Below are 19,063 nucleotides of genomic sequence, written 5' to 3' on the forward strand. Positions count from 1 at the left end.
TGATTAATGTCTAATATAAATTTAAATGTTAGGATGTCTTTTCTGAAGGTATTTGCCTTGAGTATAGCCTTGTGCAGAAGTGAAACATAGACAAGGCTGAAGATTGAGTGGGTAGATCGAGTAACTATTGAGTGGGTGCTGAAGCAAATTGGGGAAAAAAGTAATTTGTGACGCACCTTAACCAAGAGAAGGGAGTGGTTGGTAGGACTTATCCTGAGGCATCAAGGAATCATCAGTTTGGTAATGGGGGCGAAGTATGAGAAGTAAAAATTGTAGAGGGAGACAGTAAGCAGGTTCAAGTAGATGGGGGTTGTAGTAGTCATTCAGAGGTGAAGAGATTTCCACTGTATAGACTAGCTGGGAGAGTGGCATCAAACCAATCTTTGAACTGTAACCAACGACCACTACCACTACCACCATGACTACCCCTGCTGCTGCTGCTGCTACTACTACTACTACTACTACTACTACTACATGTTCTGTGTCCATTGGGTCTGTGTAAGCACTTCTTGATTCATACTTGTTTGATAAGTTTTAAATCAACATTATGTTGCAACCTTTGTGATGTGTGCATGTAACTCTGCTCATACAACTCAGCCTGAGGAGATGATGTCAGCAGTTATGAGATTTCCTTATATGCCACAGATCTCATTACAATATCAAGCACACTGAGTCACATGACTCTTGACTCATGCAGTGCAAGTGAAAGTGACAAGTGACAAGCAGGATATGGCCACAGTGACAGGCCATTGGTATCTTCAAAATTTGACAGTTTCATGGGTCAAAGAAGGGAATAACATTAAATCCTCTTATTGACATATACAGTAGAAGCTCCTGTGTTTGAACTTACTTGCAGTAAGTGTTCTCATACAATATATATTCTAACATCACTACCCCATCAAAATATATTAAAAATAATAATTTTGCATGAATTATTTGTTGGCTGAATATTGTCAGTTATCTGTAATTGTTCTACTTTGTGGGAGATTCAGGTATGATATTTGTTTTCACCCCCCCTGTCTTGCAGTTTTCTCTTTACTTCCACAGAATTTTTGCTTTCCTCTTCGACACTGGCCATCAGATCCTATCTTCTTTTCTTGCCCCCCCCCCCCCCCCCATCCTGAGTTACAGCAGATGAGAGGTGTCTCAAAATGTGGTATATCCACTTTTCCTATTGATGATGAGTTTTATTTTTTCCCTAACTTTTACCAACTACTCCTTGTTCCTCACCTAGCCTTACATGCTCTCATCCTCTAGTTTCCACCCAATATAAGTTTGCAGTGCTTTAGAATTCTTTCCACATATTATTGCAATACCCGGATCTCTGCGCCATATAAATCTGTCCCCATGTGTAGCATCTGGCCAATCTTACTCTCAATTGCAATTTCCTCTTTGTGTTGAATGCTTCATCGGCTATTGCCTGTTTTCCATCATATGTCCATGACACAATTTAGGACCACTGTTATAATATTTCTCAAGTACTTGAATTTTGCAATCTGGATATAATGCTACACAGTCGATACATTTTAGTACCACATGCCTTTGGTGGAGGCAGCAATATTTAAGAATAAAACTTCAATACTTAGCTTTGGTTGTGAGATTATTTAGGTATTGGTATCACTAAAAAGGTTACACTATTTCTCACAATTCACACTTAAGTGCACTGATTAATGATTATCAGTTTTTGAATGTAGTTGCCTGAGCTGATTGAGGTGGGGAGATGGTAAAGAAGGACACAAGAAGCAAGGAGGGCATAGCGATATAGTGCAAGGCAGGAGTTGACAGACAGATTACTCAGTGCCTACACAAATTCTGAGGGGGATAGATGAAAAAAAAAAGATACTGAAATGGGGTGAAAGGTAGGAAAAAAAGAGAGGAAGGTGGAGGTGGAGAGGGAGATAGGGCTGTATGTAGTTTTTGTAAGGTTATGTGCCAGATCGTTGGTAGACATGTACTTCGTTTTTTAAATGATCCTCCTGCTTATGTTTTTTTAAGAATTTCTATTTGTTTTTGTGCTGTTTGAGTATCCTGGCATAGAATCACAAAGCCATCTCCAAAAGCTAAGCAGCCTGTCCTAGTAACGGTTCATGCTAATTTGATGTGTTTGTCAATTTTAAGCTCTTATTTTAGTTTCCAGCTGTATTATATTACTTTTTCTAAGACACATAATCTTAATTCACTCCTGTTTTAGTGTCAAAATGTGCCAAAATTTTTCACATGAGTTTTACTATAGATTTTACACCATTTACTGTTTAACTAATAGTTGCAGTAGTTTTGAGATCCAGACCCGTTCTTTCAGGCTTTTGAAGAGATATTTATGGGCTACTGAGTCATAAACTGTTTTAAATTCTTCAAAGATACGAACTACTTTCCAGTTGCACATTTTTTGATGTCTTAGAATATTTTAGAATTATAGTTTCCTCTGGGCAAGATCTGTTTGGTCTTAAACCTGCTAGATATTTGCCAATTTTGCCTTCAAATTGTGCTGGGTCCAGGAGACAGTGAGATAGAATATTGCATTGGATAGGAAGTAACATGAGTTCTGCCATCTTCTTATGCAGTGAATGTATCAATGCAGTTTTTCTGTCATTATTATTATTATTATTATTATTATTATTATTATAGGGGCTTTTAATTCTATTTCAGGAGCTCAAAAATGAAATGGAGTCAACAAGCAGTGAACCAGAAAGGTATTGTACAGTTTCTTGTATCTCTTGTTTTGTACTTTGTGCATGAGTTGTGTGCAGCTTCACTTTTAAGTAGCTCAGCAGAATCTCTGGCTATACATACATATGCACAGTATACTGCATGCTGTTGATTGGTGTCTGTAATGTTGACATGTCCATTTTGCTGTCTCACAGCCAAAGTCTCTTGTTCCACGAATAACATGCATACTTATCGTTAGTTAATATCTACATTGTTAGGGAAATACCACACGTTGAAATACTCACGTGTACCTTTGATAAAATTGTTCATCTATTGAGACCAGAAGCAGCATATGAAAATATAGCCTCACTTTTCGCAGTATTACATTTGTAAGATAACATTAATTGTTATGTTTTAACAATAATTTCAGTCCTATACTATCTTGCTTGATAGATGCATTTTTGCAACATTTATGTCACGATATACACACTGCTGTTAGAAAACTGATGAATGTAGCCCTCAGCCACTCATGAAATATTATCATTTAGCATATTCTTTCTCTTCCATTGGTGTTCTCATGAAAACATCAAATCCACACGTGCTCACCTCTTCCAGAAACTGCCTCAGGTTGTGTAATGAAGATGTACAACATGACACAAATGCTCAAATGTAAAATAATGTTTATATTATTAGTCACCCAAATATTTTAGATGGAACACACCTATTTTATGCATCAATATAATATCCTTCGTGATTGTGATATTTTAGAACCAACTTTATTGCTCAGGAGATCAAGCCACCGACATGCCCTAAAACTCACTACCCTTTAACTGTAGCTCCTCCTTTCTACAGTTACATACAGAGAGAGCACAATGTCCATATGAGTTGTTGGCAATGACATTCTGTTACACGTATGTTCCAGCAGTAGTTTTTCAGATTTTGAAAAAAAAAAAAAAACCTAAAATTAATTATGTACAGTCCTCTTGGTACGAAACAGTCAATAGGGTTATCCCACCCTGCAATAGCAGATGGTAAATCAGATGCATGATTCTTATTGCATAGTGATATAGACCATTGTTCAGATAAATACACTGGTGAGCCAAAACATTTTTGTCACTGTCCACTGCAGAAATACCTACCACCTGGTGACATTAGAGGGACATTATGCAGAATTTGCAATATGCACTGTTGCCCAGGACTATGTGTGTAAATGGTAAATAATAAGTAACGCCTGACCTATGGAGCGCTGGAAAAGCATAACTGTGGGTGCCTCTTGTTGGGAAGTTGGTGTAGTGTTAGTTTGTCGTACCAAGGGTCCTGTGTTTGAGCCCTGGTCATACCAGAATTTTGTACTGTAATGTGTGTGAAATGATTTATGGGACAACATGTTCCTGGTATGTAGAAAGACTTTTTGGAGTTTATAGCAATGTTCTATTGGCAGTCCGCTTTTGCTTTGCTTATTTGAAAGTTATGAACCTATAGAGGACACTTGTAGTTTCACTGAATAAACATAAACCATCAGAATGGAAGAATATGGATTGCTATGATATTTTTTGTTGAATTGTTACCTAGTGATGATTGTGTACATACAACAACGGAAATAACTGAAGAAGAGAGTGTGCAGCATCCCTACTGTATATAATTGACCAGTAGAAGGCGTCGAAAGTCAACAATGAGGAAACATTAGACATTGACGAGCACACACCAGATGGAGAGGAATCGTTTGTTTGTGACCAAGTGTATGGACAAGAGTCAAGGTCTTCGGTATCGTCACCAGAAGAGTCCTCAAGTGATGGAAGTGATGAATTTATGACGAAAGGAGAAAACGATAGTCTTCTATTCCAGAAAAGAGAAAATCAGAATGCTCAGATATTGGCTGAACATTAAAAAGCAGCCTAAGTCAACCCAAACATTGGCACACCGCACGATGTCTACAGTTAAAACAGGTTGCACACTAGATTTTCTGCACGATGTACATTGTATCAATGGGAACAACAGTATGGAAGTGAAGAATTAATGTGTTGAAAGAGAAGCGCAAACATGTTACATTGCATGCCATAGCGACCTTCAAACAGCGTCCCCAGGAGGTTAGATGTGACTACAATGTAGGCATCAAATTATGGACAAAAACGAAAGCAAAACAGTTAAACTTCCCAATCTTTGATGCAAGTGACAGTTGGATCTTGTGCTGGAAGCGTAAAAACTGTATTGTAAGCCATAAAGTCAAATCTTTTGTTACAGTGAAAATGTACCAGAACAGAAACAACACTAGAAACGGCAGAGGACTGGCAACAGACGACTCTTGCTAACATAACATGTCACACACATGCAGATATGTATCTAAAACGCCAAAGAAATTGAATTCAATAAGGACATGACTGTGGGTCGCACATTTGGTGCTAGAGATTCTAGACTAGCTTCACTGCCTCTGGATTACAGGGTCTTGTGCTCAATTCCCGGCCGGGTTGGAAATTTTCTCTGCTCAGGGACTGGGTGTTTGTGTTGTCCTCTTCTTATCATCATCATCATCATCATCATCATCATCATCATCATCACTATCACTTGTAACAGTGGCTAGATTGGACTGTGTAAAAAATTGGACAGTAACAATGGGACTGTGTAAAAATTGGGACTTTGTACAGGCACTGATGACTGCGCAGTTGAGCGCCCCACAATCCAAATACCGTCATCTCATGACAGCCCATACACACACTAATATTACATTGCCTTCACAGACAGGTAACTTAATCCATAGCTGTTTGTAAGTCCTTCAAGAGTATCGTATGTGTCAGTCCATGTTCCCAGCACCAAATTTATTCGTCGATTCTCACTCCTCCAGCAAAATGAATTGTTCAGATCACTTCTACAGGAAGTGGAAGTAAACAAGTCAGTGAAGAGAAACTTCTGCTAACACTGGATTCCTACACGCCCCACAAGGACGCCTGTGGTTTTTGTGGCTTGTACGTACAAAATAATTTACTAGAAGACAAAATCATAATTCACTTAATTTCAGCAAATACAAACTCCATTCATCAACCACTTGATCTTCATTTCTTCAGAATGTTCCAGCATATGATTCATAAAACCTCTGATGCTACGCTAGGTTCTTTAGAAGAGATTAATGTGCAACGGAATAATTTTCTTAAGCTACAGTCCCTCACATACAGTAGGTTGTCTTGCGCATTTCTGAAATTCCCACCGTAATGGCTGCGTAGATGAATGCAAACTCTTTAAAAGGTCGACATAGTTCTGTTGCAGACGCATTTGCAATTTACAGGTTGGATGCGCAAATGTGGGATTCATCAAGTGTGTTTGGTGTACAAAAGTAATTCGCTTCACACACTTCTTCGTACGCAACCACTATTGTGAAACCTTTATTCCTAAATGTACGACACTGCGTATGTGGTGGTGTGCTGATTCTTGAACATTTGTTTTCGTTGTTAGTATTATTATTACTAGCAAACCCGTTAGTGCCTCCCAATTGCTAAATGCGTATGTATGTACATCGTAATCTCCTTCTTCATTCCCTTCTCTAGCCCTGCCCTCCTCCCCCTCCTTTTGTACATCTCCTCTTTCTGACCCCACTCCCCCCCCCCCCCCCCCCCCCCCCACTCTGTCCGGCAAGATGTTGCACGGATTGGGAATCTCAGAGCCGAATTGACCCCTACACGATGCATTTTATTGAGAAACTGAACGAAAATGTCAATAAGATCGGAATACTTTGAATAAATGGGTTTGAACACAGGTCCCAGCTTCTGAATCAGCAGCATAAAACAGCATACCGCACACTGATGACAGCAGTTAATGACGGATACCCTACATCTCTTATCCCAAACTCCCTCATCTCTCTGCTCACATCCTCCTCCCCCTTCTTTATATCCGTTTCTTCCCCCCTTCTCTGTCCATTTCCTCTTCCTCTTCTACTTCCCTCCTCTCTCTTGTCGTATTCCCTGTTATTGCAAACTGAACCTTGATTGGAAAAGAAGTCAAAAACAGAACAATTTCAGTAAGATCATGAATTTATTGGTGTTTTTTAATGTGTTCATCGCAACGCTTGGTAATGAACGTTTTTCTTTGTTTCTCTTCTAGAGAGAAAACGAATAGCTCCGGTGTTTTTCCGACTCTCGAGCATGCCACATACAACTGTACATCAAAGAGGGGGGGGGGGAGGGGGGGCAACCGCAATTGAGGCTTAATCCACACACTTCCAACGTCTGGCCTTGCAATTTTTAAGCAAGAAATCTGACATCACGGAACTTTCCGTAGATACCTTTGTTCTGCCACTGTCTTGTTTGAACCAGTCTGTAGAGACTCCTATGTCCCGCCCCCCCTCCCCCCCCCCCCCCTCCCTCCAAAAAGCGTGTCTTATGACACTCTGACATCGTGGAACTTCCTGTGAATGGAGCATTCTGATTGATTCTTACTGAATTTACCCTACAAATTGCTGCTGATGGCGTAGGATCTCTATGTGCCACTTTCTACAAACGGACAAATTGCAAGAATTCCAGCGGAAAACTATTCTTTACAGATCGAAAACTGCAAAAGCGGTCTACAGATCATGAAGTATGGAAACTATCGCCAAAGACATTTCGTCAGTTACACTGCTCTGCTAACAGTCGAGCAAAGTTTGAATTTTTTGGTGTGAAACCGGTCTCCAGCCAAGCGAAATCACCACAAACGATTGTACCACCATACCATATCGTTGTAGTAAATACAATTTGTATCCTGCGCCACACAAAATCATCACTTGTACATCCTGCATGTAGCTGTCAACCACCAGACACTCATACCGTGAAGATGCACAGATCACAAAAGCACAAGCACATGCACTGTGTACAGTTGCAGCACTCGATATCCCATGCGAGATCAATCGGTCATCCACCACGGCCAGCTGTCACAAGGCAGCTGCCCCCACACACGCTGGCCTGAAGCGGAGTCAGAGCATCCCTTTCGACAGTGACCACTCTGCAGACTGGTATAAGAAGGCTGGGCTCGTTACCCCAGCAGAAAGGTGTCCACAAGTGGTACGGTTTTCGGTCTGGCGTACTTGCTGCCATCATTTCTGCAGGAAGTTGCGACTGTCTCCAGGCTCTGGGATTATGAGAACATTTACTTTCCGAGTTCTGTCGATGATAAATGCCTTATCAATTATGAATTTCTTTACCAATCTCTAACCATCAGTTGCAATATGCAATTTTACACACCAAAAATAACGTATTTGTGACACTTTTATGCTGAAATCATTGAGTAGCATATGAAAATTTCCAAAATTTCATGTATTTTCACATGGTTTTCTAGAATATTGTACCATTTGCGCACCTATTCTCGATATTAACCACACAGCGTATGCTACCAATCGCTTGCACAGTGTATTTCTGAAGATAAAGTGTGGAAATTGTCTAGAAAGCTGAAACTTTAGCGAGATCATTATGTGGGACATGCTGCAAAGATTTTTACGTGAAAACTCGAAAATAGTGGACACTGGTAGTCTTCCACCTGTGCTTCACCATCTCGATACAAACAAAACATCTCAATCTATGTTCTATCAACCAAATAAAGACGGGAAATGTGTAGAATGGTAGTACCAGCAGTCAACCGGCCAATTCACATGGGAGGGAATAATTGTCCACCGCTAGCATCTCCATATTGAGTCTTCTCAAATTTCAACACAAAAGACGGAGAATAGTCGCAACACAATTGACCATGAATGCTGCCCTAAACATACTGAGTATTAGTTCGCTACGCAACTGGACAGAGGGCGACATGGTTAGGTTAACTGCATCCCCATTCCCTGACTGAGTGGTTTGAGAAGCCCAGTGGTGTGGTGGACCGCACCTTCAGCCAGAAATGTCCATTCATTCTGACCGCTGGCTACGTCCGCCACATGCCCCGCACGTTGAACAGTGTCGTCCTAGGAAATCTATCACATATTTATCAGTTAAATTACATTAAATATTACAATTGCAACACCAATCTGGTGACATTCGACAGTTATCGAGTTACTGGAAATACGTGTTACGGTCAGGATAGGGTTGGAAGACGAATCAATTCATTATATGTCCGAGGCGATGTCTGAAGGTGGATTCACTGGCGGTATGTTCGTAGTATGGTCTGGGGGCACACACGCATACAGAAAAATAGCACAGTTGGGCCAGCTGTTGACAACTGTTCTACATTTACAACAAATTTTAGAATACATGTCGAGAACTAATGTCATGATCACTTGAGCAGAAGCGACATAAGATCGGTAAAATTACGAAAATGGATGGAAAATACATATAAATTAAGGGAATATACGCCAAAATGTGGGGAAATGACAGAGTGCTTACAGGTCTGCCGGGTCCAGAAAATTCTTTTACATGGAAACGAGGATGTGATGGGAAGAGGAATACGAGGAAAAGGTGACATGGAACCACTGGAACCAGGCAAACAATCATGTTTCGTGGACAGCGATAGACTGTTAAACATAGCAGGTAGAAGAGGTCGACAGTCTTAAATTCCTGGGATTACAACTTGATAATAAGTTCAGTTGGGAGGAGCACACCACAGAACTGCAGAAGCTCCTTAACAAATCTGTATTTGCAATTCGAGTGTTAGCAGACATAGGCGACATAAAAATGAAAAAGCTTGCATACTTTGCCTACTTTCATTCCATAATGTCATATGGTATAATATTTTGGGGTAACTCTTCAACTCAAACAAAAGTTTTCAGAGTCCAAAAGCGTGTAATACGTGTTATTTGTGGAGTAAATTCATGGACGTCCTGTAGAAACCTCTTCAAAGAACTGGGTATACTAACTACTGCCTCTCAGTATATTTACTCCTTAATGAAATTTGTACTAAATAATATATCTCTTTTTCCAACAAACAGCTCAGTTCATACATACAATACCAGGAACAAAAATGATCTGCACAAGGACTTAAAAGCACTTAACTTTAGTTCAAAAAGGGATCCACTACTCAGGAACACTCATCTTCAATAATTTGCCAGCAAACATAGAAAATGATGTAATGGTAGACTGATGATGCATTCTAAAGAGAGAGAGAGAGAGAGAGAGAGAGAGAGAGAGAGAGAGAGAGATGTTGGGGCAAGTCATTTATCACACATTTAACCTTTTTTCCCCCCATTGTTTTCTTGGGGTGTATCAGTTGTGTGGTATAACCTGAATTCGACTTGTATACAGTTGCATGTTATGTGTGCGACTTAGTGCTGTATACCTGCAATGGTTAACAGCAAACTTTTCTGTACCGCAGTCAGCAGAGGATTTCAAATGCATGTGTGATGAATCATGTCCACCAAACTGATCGAAAACCTATTTTGGCATCCTCCTCTAGATGAAAAGATGAATTTCCTGCAATTTTTTTTTCAGGGTGAGGGAGAGGAGGGGTGGGGCAGGGATTTCTCCTGTGGGGTGGCTGGAGAAGGGAACACACGCCAGCCGGGCAAAACCCATGACATAATCAGCAGATAGGGCAATTAACTGACTAATTTGATTAATTTGCATAAATAATTTGTTATCAGTTTGATATCAAGGGTGTCCCTGCACCACCATTACTCCACCACTTATGATATGTGACTAATGCAAATAACATCATTTGCAGTGATTCGTAACATGGTTTCTACAAAAGGAATGTCTAGAGCACAATAATTCGCAGCAGTAACAAAAAGAAGACACTAGATTTGTCAGTCTATACAAGGACAATTGGAGGTATGAAATAGCGAATAGCAGGACTGTTTACTAAAATTTTATTGAAACGCACAGACATTTTCTGAAGAGTAACAGTCATCTTCAACAACAAGAAATAGGTAATAAGCAGCAAAAAACATGTCCTGCTTTAGAAAGAGAATATATATCTGTACCATAATGTGAAGATTATATTTAAAAAAAAAAAAAAAAAAAAAAAAAAAAAAAAAAAAATGGAATGAGAGGGCCGAGTGAAGTGCAAACAGTGTGAAATTTTTAGATTCTTCATAAAACAGTTGCGTGTCATAGTGCTAATTAGTGCTATGAACAGTCAGCAACTGAAATACGAGGATGTTTTGAAAAGTCTGTAGAATCACCGCCAGATGTCAGTGTCACCACAATGAGGTTCCTGTGTAATAAGTCATACTTGAAGAGCAAACGCGTGATGTGTCAGTGCTTATGGTGGAGATGTTGGGTGCAGACGTCTCTCTGTTGTTGTTCGCTTGTAGTGATTTGTGAAGATAGAAAAAAAATCGAGTTTCGAGCACTGATTAAGTACTTCAGAAAGAAAGAAATTCATGCCAATTTTCAGAACGTGCTGGTGGAGGCTGCTGCTTCGTATTCAACTGTTGTCAAGTAAACAACCCAGTTTAAATTTGGTCGGGATATCGTAGGTGGTGATCCACGTAGCGGTCAGTGAAGATGTGCCACTACCTCAGAAATTATTGAAGAAGCGTATAAAATGGTAATGGAAGGTTGGCAACTGGAAGTACGAGAATTTGCTGAAGCTGCAGGGATATAAATTGAATGGGCATATCACATTTTAATAGTGGAGCTGGATATAGATGGATGTCACAACTCTTGACGCATAATCAAAAAGCATCAGAATGGAGAAGTCTGAACAATTTTTTATCCGTTTTCAGAGCAACCAACAAGATTTTTTACGCTGGTTTGTGGCCGCAAATAAATCTTGGGTCTCCACTGTACGCCAAAGACAAAACAAGTCAAAGCGGTGGAACCACGTTGATTCACCACCACCTCCAACACCACCACCACAAAAGGAAGCAGTCAACACAGTCGGCCGGAAATATCGTAGCGTCAGTCTTCCCTCTGGTTAAGCAGTTATGCAACAATACACTGTTGATCTTCGAGACCAACCAACTACGGCAAAAAATATGTGGAAAAAGGCCAGGTTTGGTAAGGAAGCAAGTCGTCTTTCATCAAGATAGTACACGCCAACACCAAAGTGCTATTGCCATGACAAAAATACGTGAACTGGGATACAAATTATTGCCACACCCGCCTTTCTTTCCTGATTTGGCTCCGTCAGACTTCTGTCTCGCCGCAGGGTCTCAAATTATCGTCGGTAGACTGAGAAATCAAGAACTGACGGCCTGCAGTTGATGGGTATTATGCAGGCCTGGAGAAATCTGACATTAGAGATGGGATCCAAGTATTGAAACACAGCTGAACCAAGTGGATTAGTGTACAGGGAGACTACATTGAAGGTTTGACTGAGATAATTCCTTTCTGTTACATTCCGAGAGCTTTTCAAACTACACTCCTATAATATGCTTCTTATTTATGAAATACTGTGTTCATATTCTCTTATTTTAAGCGGGAAAAGTTACATTTATATGAAATTTCCAGAGTATTCATTCATGAAGACATTGTAGCGTATTTCATTCATATTTGTGGCTCTGTTTGCATTTATTCTACAATTATGCAGGCACTTTGATATTTTATTAACACTTGGGGTACACAATACAGTCTAAGACACAGGAAACGACATACTGCGAAGGAGTTATGCAAATTGGTCACAAATTGATATTCATACAGGTATCGGCCTAAAATGCAAAATTGTAAACTTTGGCAGCCAGTGGATGAATGTGTGATACTGCAACGTAATTTCACCACATAGCTGGAAAGGATTGTAAACAGGGAACGTGTTGATACTGAGACGTAAAGTATTTCATTCCATGTAGTTGGACAGTACCTATGCCTCGCAGACAGGTGTGTTTACGATATATACAGGTATCAGCATTTGAGAGAGTATGCGTAGATGGGCTCAAAAAAAGTCTATTGGAGTAACTGCCGAATAGCTCGACATTTGAGTAGCAGCGATGCCACTGTGTGACAATGTTGGCTGGACTGGGTGAACCATAGCGTGAAGAAGGAAACAGACGACCTAGAGAGACGACAGAACGTGAGGGCCAAGCAGTCGTCAGAGAGGCGCACAGAGCCCTGGATTCATGATTATCATCGATCGGCTGGTCCTTCAGTGACCACAAGGGCATTAATAGGCAGCTCACAGAAAGAGAGCCCTTGCACCCATTTCAGTGGTGTCAGGCACATTCGGCCTGTAATCTCATTGACCGGAGTAGAATTTTCCTCAGTGAAATGATAAATCATGCTTCAAACTGAGCGCCGATGACCAGCAAAGACGTGTCTGGAGACGCCCCAGACAGCGATGGGATACCAACTGTCGCCTGCCATACAGTCTGACAAACGGCAGTGATGGCCTGGTGTGCCATTCCATTTCATAACAAGATTCCTCTGGGTGTCGTCTGTGGCACCCTTACAGCACAGCAACATGTCAACGATATTCTACACCCGGTTTTGTTGCCCTTGATACCAAGCCAGGCTGGGATTACATTTCAGCAAAAGAATGCCCGACTCGTTATCTACATGCCCGCCAAACCCTACCTAGGCCAGTGGATCTTTCCCCAATTCAGAATGTTTGGAGCAGTTGGGCAGGGCTCTCCAATCAGCTCGGTATTTTGACGATTTTACACGCCAGTTGGACAGAATTTGGCACAATGTCCCTGTGGAGGACGTCCAACAACTCTGTCAATCGATGTGGAGTCAAATAACTGCTCGTATGAGGACCAAAGACGGACCAATGTATAATTGACCTGCTCAGTGTGTGAAACTTTTTCTCTTGAATAAATAATTCAGTTTTTCTGAAACTGTAACCATTTGTTTGTCTGTACAATCAGTTCCACAAGAAAGAGCACGCCATAATTTTAAATATAACATCCACAGCGACATCTCTGGTATTAGCCTCGAATCTGTAATCAGTGTGCTTTAGCACATTGTATAGATAAACAGTGTGAAAGCTCAATATTTTGCCGGCTGTAGTTTAAAATGAGGCCAAAATATCTGAAGTGTCACAGGGCAGTGTTCCTTATAAATCATCCAAAGGGACCAAAGTTTCTATATGGGGCTGCTGCTAAAATTTTTAGAAAGTCAATGACGTTCGTATCGAAGTGGGTCAAACGATATTTAAAGGCTGGAAACACGGATGATTTACTAGAGAGAGGCCTATGGTGCCAAGCTACAATCGATAATGGCGGCGATTGGATTAACTATTAGGTAATTGTGTAATTAGTACACGTTCTTGTGGAACTGACTGTACGTCACATCTGGTTTCCGTCCCATTCGGATAATTCCATCGTGGTTTATCGGTTTTTTTCTCTTAGAATCTATAATAGGTGTTTCGTAAATTAATTAGAAAAAGAAGTAAAACCTGATAAAAATTTTACAATACCTATGACATTAAATGACAAATAACTTTGTTGTTGCTAGGGCTGCTGGTATTTCTGTATTTATCAGATGTTAACATATTTCACATCAGTGACTGCGGTGGCTGTATGTCTTAGACTATGGTTTCACTTTGCAGTAACACCAGTGTCCATGAATTTGCCTACATTCAGCACCTGAGAATACTCTAGCATATGGAAATGAGCATTTGGTGCCATTGGCCAGGAGGCCTCTTACGGGGCAGGTCCAGCCACCTTGGTGTAGGTCTTATTACACTACTGGCCATTAAAATTGCTGCACCAAGAAGAAATGCAGATGATAAACGGGTATTCATTGGACAAATATATTATACTATAACTGACTTGTGATTGCATTTTCACTCAATTTTGGTGCATAGATCCTGAGAAATCAGTCCCCAAAACAACCACCTGTGGCCGTAATAACGGCCTTGATACGCCTGGGCATTGAGTCAAATAGAGCTTGGATGGCGTGTACAGGTACAGCTGCCCATGCAGCTTCAACAAGATACAACAGTTCATCAAGAGTATTGACTGTCGTTTTGTGACGAGCCAGTTGCTCGTCCACCATTGACCAGACGTTTTAAATTGGTGAGAGATCTGGAGAATGTGCTGGCCAGGGCAGCAGTCGAACAATTTCTGTATCCAGAAAGGCCCGCACAGGACCTGCAACATGCCGTCCTACATTATCCTGCTCAAATGTAGGGTTTCGCAGGGATCGAATGAAGGGTAGAGCCACGGGTCGTAACACATCTGAAATGTAACGTCCACTGTTCAAAGTGCCGTCAAGGAGCTTTAGCAACACCTGCTCCTAATACACCTATTCTAACCAAGCTGTTGTGTGCTATGGATCTAAGAACTAAAACGAAATCAGCAAATTATTGTTAAAAGTGTGGTAGAGATCTACTCAATGGAAGACAACTCCTGTTGAACATCTCAGATGCTAGGCAATGTTCAGCAAATATTCAAAACAAGGCACTTTCAGCCATCGTGGGAAGTAATGCTTTTTCATTGGTCATGGGCTTTACCTTTAACAGGCTGGAAACTGGTTAATGTATTCCAGTGAATGTGTTCACCAAAAGGAGCTACAGATCACACCCTATTTGTGTGAGCTATATGTACACAGTTTGACTCAGTAGAAGCCAGTCATTATGAATAAGATTTTTTAAAATATAGTCAGAAATAGAGAGACCTGGGAAGTATGTGATCAGTTAGCAAACTGGATTTAAGATAAAGGCTCAAACAGACTGTGTAATCCACACATTTTCGAACAAAAGATGAAAACATTTATATTACAAAGTAGTGTATCAGCAATCCTGATTAAACATAAAATATTTCTTGTGACATATCTAATATTGTAGTTCAAATTGTAATAATTCGTTTGTAGTGAAAAGTATTATAGATAATTTGTTTGAGATGCTAATTAAAGTATTTAGTGTTGGCTCATTTAGATTTCATAAAATGTAATAGCCAGAAATGAACCCACTTTGCACTGACCAGGATGGTAACCAATGGTATATGGGTCCAAGTAGCTGTTCCAGTTGATAGAAACAATAAACACATTTTAGTAAAATCAGTGGCACACCACTTCTAAAGCTATATTCAGATTTGTATAGAAATGATAAAACCGGGTTTGTAGTTTAAGCACTGGGCGATAATTTGTGAACTAATGTATCAACCAGTCAACAATTAAAGGCAGTAATGGGGATGTACACAACACAGACAGCATCGAATTATTTTTTTAAACTGTAGAGTGTTGGTTGGTATTTTAATTGTTGAATGTCTTTGTAAGAGATTAACTGCGCCAAATTTGACGCAAATCCTAGTTGGACCATTTTCTACACACATTGTGTCATGTTAATAGTTTTCTTCTATGAATTCCCATAGTCACCACAGACTTTTCTTAATGCAATATCTGATACATGGTCCATCACCGTGTAAAAGATTTTATTGTCCTCAACCAAGGTGGCATCATTTATACCAGTCTAAGGAGTTTGAAATATCCTAAGGAAGGTTGCTCATTTGCTTGTTTGACCATTGACTTCTGGGTGCTAGGATGGCTATGAAAATAACGATGCATCGTATTTTTGTGTAATTTTCTTTTCTATATTACTGTTATATTTTCTGACACAGTTCCACTTTCCTGCAGCACTCTCTTCATTGCATTGGAAGACACCAATGCTACTGATGACGCTGGTGAATGCCCCTACACCTGTGGCTTTTGCAACAAGACATTCACGCAAAGAAAATCTCTGAAGCTACATTTAGAGACGCACACCGTAGAACTCCCCTACAGCTGTGGCATTTGCAACAGGAGATTCAAATCAGATAAGCGTCTAAAGAGGCATTCAAGACTCCACACTGGCGAACGCCCGTACAGTTGTGGTGTTTGCAGCAAGTCATTCATGCGAAGTGATTTTCTGAAGAATCATTTGCGAGTTCATACTGGCACTTACTATGGTGATAACGCTGATGAACGCCCCTACACCTGCTGCATTTGCAACAAGACATTCATGAAAAGAAATCCACTGAAGAAACATTTAAAGAGGCACACTATCGAATGCCTTTACACCTGCGACGTTTGCAACAAGACATTCGCGAAAAGAAGGTCTCTGAAGCAACATTTAAGGCTGCACACTAGCGAACACACCTACAGCTACAATGTTTTCAACAAAACATCCGTGCAAAGTGGTAATCAGAAACGACATCTAATGCAGCACACAGGCAAACGCCCCTACAGGTGGTGTGTGCAACAAAACAGTCATCTGAATTGATCTTCTGAAGAAAAATTCACAGCTGCATACTGGCAAATGTGCCTAAATCTAGTGCCGTTTGCAACAAGACGTTCACATAAAGTAAGATTCCTGAGCATTCGCAGCTGCATAGTGTCGAATGTCCTTACGTGTGTTATGTGTGACAAGTGATCAGAAGATACACTTACAGTTGTACTATTGCAAAAGACAAATAATTGCGTTATTTGTCAACAGAAAGTCTCATTTGGAAAATATTTAGGACAATGCTTCTCCCCCATGAAAGGGCACGCCTTATAATAGTGACGTATGACTGAACAGATCTGCAGCTGTCTGAAGAGACTGCTCCTCAATTGTAGATACCAAATTTTAAGTGGTTTTATGTGTGGCATATTAATCAATACACCTACATTTGTGATCCTGTTTCGATAATAGCTCCATCATGATTATTATGAGATATATGTTGGAGTAAGTAATAAGTTTTGAATGTGAAGTCTTTGAATTTTAAGAGGAATGTCTTCCATGATGCTGTACGTGTCTCACTGTTTTTTCCTTGGCCATTTAAACGTTAAACCTCTGTAGTCCAATATTTTAACTAAATGATACTTGTGATGTACCAAGGTCTAGTGTTTTAATAAAACAGTATTGTATGTTTTCATGTATTACCTGCCATTATGTTTGTATAGAAAATGAGCTGTCTGCATTTATTCTGGTAATCAGGGACTTCTAACGGTACTAAACTGTCATTGAATCATTTGGTTGTAATAATGTGAATCAACGTTTCAGATGATTCTCAATTTTTTACCTCAGTCACTGTTAAATAGCATCAGGTGGACTGTGGGATAATGTCATCTTTCGAGCTATATTCCAATCTTTTGGTACAATGATCTTCTTGAAGGAATACAGTGCTAATGTTCAGCATTATTTTTTATTTTTTTTCTACAGAAAGACAACAGCAAAATACATGTGAAATTCAGATATCAGTCTATATCCTACACAAATTTGCTATTGGTAATAACTCATCACAATATAGGTAATGTGGCATAATATGGCTACTAATAATTCAACTACTATAGGTGTTTACACAAGCCGGCCGGAGTGGCCGAGCTGTTCTAGGTGCTTCAGTCTGGAACTGCGCGACCGCTACAGTTGCAGGTTTGAATCCTGCCTCGGGCATGGGTGTGTGTGATGTCCTTAGGTTAGTTAGGTTTAAGTAGTTCTAAGTTCTAAGGGACTGATGACCTCAGATGTTAAGTCCCATAGTGCTCAGAGCCATTTGAACCATTTTTTGTTTACACAACTGCAAATTGAATAACACTGGTAATACTTTTTTTTAGTTGTATGTGTAGTTGTTTTGGTATAAGTTATTTATACTTGTTGTTCTGAATATGATTCAATCTGTTCCTTCGGCCACAGATTTCACATCATTTCCTCTAATTGCAGCTCCTCCAGCGCAACTCATGTCATCACAGGATATTTTGAAACTCTATTAACTTTGATTTTTCCATCATTAAAATCATGTAGCTGTCACTGTGGGTGTCATATTTTGTAGTTGTGATATGGTGACTCCATGTGAGTTCATGAAAGGTTGACTATATTGCTTACAGTACCTCTTAGTGATTCAGTGGTGTCCATTGATTCACTACAGTATAATGTTACAGGTACAGTTAAAATTCTTTCCCTACCATTGGATCAGTGCAGCGTACAATATAAAAAGTTGTTAAGAACATTTCCATTTTGTTTGCCGCTGATTCCAAGCAGCATTCCATCACCACACTACCTGCACAGAATTGCCCTGTTTTGAGAACATGACCACAAGGGGACTCTGACATTTTTGTCCCATAGATTTGTATCACACTTCACGTAAATGGTCATTATTCAGAACAATCGATTCCAATTTCAGATTCTAGCTTGGAACACCATACTTCCTGAACAAACTTGGCAGTAGCCTATACCATTAATTATGTGTAACAGGTTACAATATTGCAATTGCAACCAGGAAATAGGTTCCAGAAATGTATTATTTATTTTGACAAGAATTCTGTGGTGGAATGGTGTCACTACTTGAGTGATGGAATAACTGTATATTCAGTGCTTGGCCCCTGTTAACTGTTTCCAAGGGAATGAATACTTTTGTGCATACCCTCCCAGGACAGAGCTATTAAAAATGTGGCTACAGTGCTGCCTATGACAGTGACACAATACAAACAGTATTAATTTGTTTAGACACTGAAATTTTAACAGCGCAAAGAAGAGCTTCATAATAAGGACAATAGTTTTCTCACACTGTACAAAAAGCAGTTAAATGGAGTGAACTCGATTTATTGTTGCTAAATCCTAAACCATGAAGTATTTAATAGTGTCTAGCCATATCTCAGTAACTAGTACTTCAATAATGATGTTAAATATTGTCCATTCCTAG

At 39.9% G+C, this 19,063-nt stretch overlaps 1 protein-coding gene across 6 annotated transcripts in view; it reads left to right on the top strand.

Moving 5' to 3' along the window:
• The window catches only part of LOC124550878 (gastrula zinc finger protein XlCGF52.1-like), a 307,814-nt gene that overhangs the window by 138,619 nt on the left and 150,132 nt on the right, over positions 1 to 19,063 (top strand). For 5 of the 6 annotated variants that reach the window (XM_047125630.1, XM_047125631.1, XM_047125634.1 and 2 more), the window contains one exon: positions 2,647 to 2,690. In XM_047125630.1, the coding sequence (XP_046981586.1) occupies positions 2,647 to 2,690 (44 nt within the window). Of the gene's footprint in view, positions 1 to 2,646; positions 2,691 to 16,040; positions 17,253 to 19,063 lie in introns of those variants that run through there. The other variant, XM_047125635.1, reaches the window with a different exon arrangement.

Source organism: Schistocerca americana, chromosome 9 (assembly GCF_021461395.2).
Source record: "Schistocerca americana isolate TAMUIC-IGC-003095 chromosome 9, iqSchAmer2.1, whole genome shotgun sequence".
In the NCBI taxonomy this organism is placed as follows: domain Eukaryota; kingdom Metazoa; phylum Arthropoda; class Insecta; order Orthoptera; family Acrididae; genus Schistocerca; species Schistocerca americana.